Raw genomic sequence first — 6431 nt, forward strand, 5'->3', positions numbered from 1 at the left:
CGCACGATACTTTCAGCATGAACTGATTTTTAAGCCCTTTTGTACTTACGATATGAAACTCCATTATCGGCCCAACCCCTTCACTCACTTCTCTTGCTGGGCCGTCACAATATGGTTGATATCCTTTATTTCATCAAGTGATTTCATTCACTTTGGTACTGTAATTTCGCTGCAGATATACTGGCTTTCATATCTGCCTGCAACTTAAGGAGCGTTTCTCTCACGGCATTGGCAGAGTCGGGCACCTCACCCATCATAAAGTGTGAATGTGTGTGCACGGTTGTAGTGTTGGGGCAGTGATCGACAGTGACAGTGGGGGTTAAGCCATCGGCCTCACTGCTGATTCGGTCCGCAGGTTGCAATTGTTGGGGTTGTGAGATTAGATGCATTAGATGCTGCTGCTGAGCTTGCGGCGCTTGAAAGTGGGAAACTCCTGCAGGGCTGTGGCTTCCCTGTGGGTTGCCCGTGAGCCACTCCATCCGCTGCTGCGGTCGAGCTATTTGATGGGATGAACCTGATGTTGCGACTGCATGGGCGATCGTTCCAGTGAAAACTTCAGGAGAAACAAAGCTCGCTGTTTTTGGCGTACGACCGTCCCCGTCAGAATCAATAGTCTGCTTTGCCGGTTCAAAGCAAGCCCAGGACTGTGACGACCTCAGTTGTTGTTGCGACGTTGCAGTCGGAAGTGTCGTTCTGTCGCCCGAAGTACCGCTGGTTTCCGAAAAAGGGTCAAAGCCATTTATTTCAGTTCCACCTCCCCAAAGACTAGTACCACCGGTGGGAAGTGCACATCCGGAAGGAGCTTGGCAAACCGTGGAACACATTGTTGTTCCCCCAAAAAGCTCATCTAACACACTGTTGCCAATAGGTGGGGAAGCGCCCTGCTCCGTGAAAAACTTGTCACGTGTAGCTCCCCCATCGCGTAACTTCTCATCAACATAGTGGAACGGGCACAGATCCGCGTCTGTTCCGGCAGGAAAGGCGTCTGTTGAAGCACCACCACAACCAGCACTTCTACTTATTTCAGATGGTCCTCTGTCACCGCTGAAAACACCTTTACCATCAATGTCACCTCTCCGTGCCTCAAGCACCGGTGCTCGCCTTCTGAGTGTTGTACGGTTACTGGAACGGTGACGAGCACCCCTCAATGTCATGCCGGTCACATCCAGCCCACGTGAAGTTGTTACATTTTCAGTGCTAACTACATGTTCCATTCCGCCTACTAAACTCTCGGGTGATGATGATCCTTTAAAGTTGTCGAACACACCTTTCACAAGTTGACCTTCCTTCGGTACCACTGGGATGCCAGCAGTAGAGATCGTAACTAAGTCGCCGGTCACCGAAGAGTTTGAGATCACTGCTGGAAGACAAAGAAGTTCCACAAGACGGCGCGCCTGCTCTCGTAACGTCGCTTGCACAACCGAAACATTCCGCTCTACACCTTGGGGATTTTTACAAAAGTAATCTGCTACATCACGACGCATCGGTGATGTCATGGGGTCGTCACCACGTGCTAGCAAGAGTGCCTCAAGCGCAGTCAGGGCGTTCAGGCGCCGTTGCCAAGGACGAACAGGAGTCATCTGCTCGTCCACCGCTTCAGCCAATAGGCTCCAGCAGCTTACTTCGGTACCTTTTTCGCTAACTCCACCCACAAAATTTCCCTGCTGCTGCATCATTTTCTCTCCTATTTCAAGGCACTGTGTAACGAAGCCGTACAACTCCACCCGCTGTGGCGTGTTCTTCACCTGGCACAAGCGTTGGACGCAGATCTGGAAGGGGTTAGGTGGCTGCGGTGAGTGACCACTGACACCAGCACCCTTCACACACGCGACGGAGCCGTCCCCAACTTTTTGATTGCCGCTTATGAATCCCCATGCGCTGTCAGTGCTGTGATTGCTTTCGCAATTTGAAGATGGCGGCGGTTCGAAAGCCACCCCCGAGTCATGACAATGAAGAACCCTCATGTCCGCTTCAGACAGGAGTCCTTCTCCAGAGTTGCTCGAAGTGGCCCTAATAATATCACTGTAGAGTTGCTCCTTCGCGTGCGCACGACGCAAAACCTCTTCTCGTTTCGTCAGAATACCAAGACTCGACACAACCTTTTCCGCTACGGTTGAAATTAGAACACCAGTAGTGCCCGTAGTTGATTCTGTTGGTTGCTTCACACCCCCACCAGCCGACGCAATCCCACTTCGACAATGTTTGACATCTACGCTACTACCACTTCCATACGATGTCATCGCAGCCTTCCGTATTTCTTGGTGGTCTCCAAAGATCGCCTCCATTGCCTCCCGTGCCGTCTGACGAACTTTTTCGCACAATTGAGAATGCTGCGCACTTCCTGGAACGGCGCCATGACTAACAAATCTTTTTACTACCGCCACTCGACTGCCCTTCTGAACTTCTTGCTGGAAGCCGTCATGTCCCATTTCGCAAACAGCTTTAATTATGCGCAACACTTTACACATCACTCGTGGGCTTGATGTTGTGTTCAACTCCGTAAAGAGGGCGTCAATAAGCTTCCTCTGCAACCTGAAGTCATGCATAGTCCACCTTGCCACTTCACGATAAATATAGGCAGGCGTTGGCTCATCGCTATCCTCCACAGCACGGCTAAAGAGGGCCCAATCCATCAAAGTTCCTGCGTTGTTTCCCTCCTCTCCCTCCTGGAAAACCACAAAAGCCTCCCTGCTTTCACGATATTCTTTTACGGTCCCTATTTCGCAGTGCTTCCGCTACTATAAGTATGCTCTTTCAGTCAACTTTCCTTTACTTATTCTCTCAAACTTTGCGCAGCGCAGGTGAGGGTCAGCTCCGGACGGATAGTGGCGGTACAAGACACACAGTTGAAACAAAAAAACGTAGGGGGAACTCTAAGACAGAAATGAGCAAATGTAAACATAGGACGATATACAGTAACGACAGTAATGTCATAACCCGAGTGGTAAAAATATACTGATAATTATCGCGGTTTGTACCACATGCCCCCCAGTCCCTTTCATTTGATTGCAGCACATCCACCTTGATGTGAAACTCACGTTAATGGTCACGAGATACGCGAAGATATAACAACATACCGATGAGAGTGTCACCATGAACGATAACAAAGTAAGTACTTCTACTGCCGCGCACAACATACAGAAATCAACCGATCCAACAACAGAGCCTCGCCACTAAAAGAGAAGTTCAGCAAAGACTTTTTTCTCGCACTCATTCAACAATCAACAATACTCCTCCAACTCAACAATGGGAAGGCAGATGAGCACTTCGAGCATCCGGAAAGATCCGCCGTTGGAGGGATCTCACCACCGCACCGGGGAAGAGAGGAAAGAAAAGTAAACTCGGGTCACACCGGTGGCTAGCAAATGTTCCTCATATTCACGGTAGTTACTGCGCGATAACTTCTCCCGGCGGTCGGAGGTAGAGAGATTTCGTATGGCTACGTAGAAAAAAAATTAAAAAATAGTGAAATACATTTAGCGGTCTCCCAGTTGAGACAAGACACAAGAAACATAAATACTCACGGACAACTGTGATGTGTGGTAGAATAACAATAAAAGTGAGCGTTATGAAGAGGAGCAGGAACATGGATTACATAATACCCACGTCAACACAAAATACCTCAGCATTCGGAAGATGACCGGTAGTAATAACAAAGGAAAAACAATGGAAACAAAAGGGGAAACAAATATCAGTGTCGGAAAACGTGTGATGTATGCTGTGACGATCAATAGTTTCCCCTTGTGGTTATCAGCTGGTTTTATAAGATCTATCAAGCCTTCCGAAGTGCCTCCAACAAGGCGTCTTGCTGGGCCACGAGTCCTGCCATCATCACACGTAGTTGCTCCATTTCGGTACGCTGTTGCTGCCTCTGCAGCTCCCAGTTCTCCTGTTGTTTTTGAACGACCTCCACAGTGTGCCTTTGCGACACTTGAACCTCCTCAGCGAGTCGGGCATAAGCCTTCTCAAGGCGTTCCAAACGAGCATTCATATTGTGTTCATCTCCCTTACGACTGAGCATGGAATGATCCACATGGTGTGACGCAGATTCTGCGCAGTTCATCCAGCCATTGTAACGTGCTTCACCACTCGCATCGTCGATATACTCCACAACACACATCTCTTCATCTTCTTCACCAACTCCGGAGGTGTTCCCACGTAGACTCCCTTCCACACCAACCGCGGAAGTCACTTGTGCATTGGTTGGCAACGGATGGTGTCGCTCTTGAGGCTGCAACCGCCGCTGATTTTCTTCACCTTGTTGATGTCCTCCATCACTGACCGAAACTTTCATGCTCACAGTATGGAACGCCTCGTTTGGAACAGAAAACTCTTCGCTGCCGTTATGAGTCTCAGTTTTTGGTTTGACGGGAGTGCGCTCCCTGCGCTCAGAGCGGCTGAAGCTCTGTGCAATCGAGTTACCGCTTCCAACACCGTTGCAAACGTCGTTCCTAAGGCAAGCAGCAAATGGACAATCGTCTATCTCCGCTGATACGGCCATGGCAGCGGCGGCGGCACTTCCGCCCGCTTGTAATGAAGGTTGGGCAAGCGGTGGCCTCTGCGACGAAACAGCAGAATTTTGAGAAGACGCAACCGAAAATGTTGCTCGGTTACCCAATTTCGACTTTGCGACGCCGACATTAGGCCTCTTACCCTCGCTGGTACGGTGACCACTAACGACATCGGTCGAGTTACGGCGGCTACGAGCCAAACATGTCCCCAACTCCTTGGCGTCCCGAGAACCGCACCTTCTGCCCTCTCGGTTTACAACCGTTGAATCCGCTAAATGGGTATGATCAAACCCATCTTCAGGGCGCGGTTCAGTGTTAATCGATGTGGCGGCGGGTAGCGGCAGCGGTTCAGTGGCCGCTCCCACCGGTGGGCACTTTCCTGCGTAGAAATGTGTTGCGTACACCGGCTGTGTTCTCAACAAACCCGTTCGCCACATCATCACCAGTCCGTCTTGACCAGCTGTCACCAAATGGCGACTGTCATCGGAGAATCGTGAAGTGTAGACGCCACCCTCATGAGCGCTGAGCGTGCAATACAGATATCCCTCCTTCAGGTCCCATAACTTTGCTGTTCCGTCTGCTGAAGCAGAGAGCAACCAGCTACCTGTGGGGGCAAAACGTACTTCATTAACGGCACCGTCATGCGCACCGTAGTGCTGAAGTAACCTATTTAGCCGAAGGTCATACACGTTTATGGTATGGTCTGATGATCCCGTTGCAATCGAACAGCCGTCAGGATGAAAGTCAACAGATCGTACACTATCCGTGTGCTCGTAAAAAGTATGTGTTGGCCTGCGTGAACGCGGGTCCCAAACCTGCACTGTGCGATCGTCACCTCCACTTGCCACCAGTGGACCATGGGAAGGTAGCGCACTCATGCCATTGGAAACGGCGACGGTACGCACCCAGTTCTGATGCCCACCTACAAACCCACAAACAAACTTGTGACCACCACTTTTCCCCGATGAGGAAGACCGAGTGGGCGAATAATTTAAATCCCAGCATTTCACCGACTTGTCATCTCCAGCTGTGTAAAGGTAATCATCGTAGGGTGCTGCGGCTAATGCCCGGACGGGGCCTTCATGTGCACGCCACAAGTAGCAGTTCTCTCCACCACTACCGACACAACCCCCCCCTGACGATGAGGAGCCCGTCAACCCACTTGTGCGGCGCAACATCGGGAGCCAAAGGCGCACGAAACCGTCGTGTCCAGCGCTTGCAAGAAGCTGACCGTGCGAGCTCCAAGCACAGTCACGCACCGGACTATGGGGTCCAACGAAGCGTAGTGCCCTAACAGTTGGCCGCGCGCTCCACATAAAAACATAACCATCGGCACCCCCTGAAAGGATACATGGGGAGGACCACACATTTTCCGGTGACCCCCGTCCATCCAGACTGGAGTATGAGTACGACACAGCTGTCGGTCTGAAGCTTGCGGCAAGAACAGTGCTTCGATGCCCACGGAAGGTAAGCTCCAGTGATGGAGAAAAAGGGGGAGGGTCACCCTGATCTGCAGTCGCTACGAGGGCCGATGCTTTTAAACCGGAAGTGCCCTGGCCGCGTTTGCGATTTATCGACTGCTTCGTGCACTTCGGAGTGGACATGGGCGTGGCCGTGTCCCTTCTCACTCCCTATGTCGGGTGAGGCGACTGTACAGAATATTATATGTGACGTTCTCCCTTAGGTTTATGTCCTCTTAATATCTTCCTCCTTCTTGTCGTTTAATTATTCCTTTCCCTGTGTGTGCATCACGATAAAGAGGGTGGAATCACAAAAAAGAGGTGAAAATTAGTCGAAGATTTTCAAGCGCTTTTCATACAAACCAACAAAGCACTCGACGTGCAAAAACACACAAGGTTATGGCAATAAAGTGGAATCACATACATGACGGAACAACGTTCATCGGAGGGGGAAAAAAAA

At 50.6% G+C, this 6431-nt stretch overlaps 2 protein-coding genes across 2 annotated transcripts; both read right to left on the reverse strand.

Annotated features, from left to right (window-relative positions):
* Positions 1–143: 143 nt before the first annotated feature.
* TEOVI_000411500 (uncharacterized protein) lies at positions 144–2633 on the reverse strand (the record flags this gene model as incomplete). The annotated part of the gene is made up of 1 exon (XM_067226918.1): positions 144–2633. The coding sequence occupies one exon, from the start codon at positions 2631–2633 to the stop codon at positions 144–146; it is 2490 nt and encodes an 829-aa protein (XP_067083019.1).
* A 1139-nt stretch (positions 2634–3772) lies between these two features.
* On the reverse strand, positions 3773–6115 carry TEOVI_000411600 (WD domain, G-beta repeat, putative; the record flags this gene model as incomplete). The annotated part of the gene is made up of 1 exon (XM_067226919.1): positions 3773–6115. One exon carries the CDS (start codon positions 6113–6115, stop codon positions 3773–3775), a length of 2343 nt encoding a protein of 780 aa, XP_067083020.1.
* Positions 6116–6431: the final 316 nt, after the last annotated feature.

This window comes from Trypanosoma equiperdum (genome assembly GCF_001457755.1).
Source record: "Trypanosoma equiperdum strain OVI genome assembly, contig: ctg_871, whole genome shotgun sequence".
Taxonomy (NCBI): domain Eukaryota; phylum Euglenozoa; class Kinetoplastea; order Trypanosomatida; family Trypanosomatidae; genus Trypanosoma; species Trypanosoma equiperdum.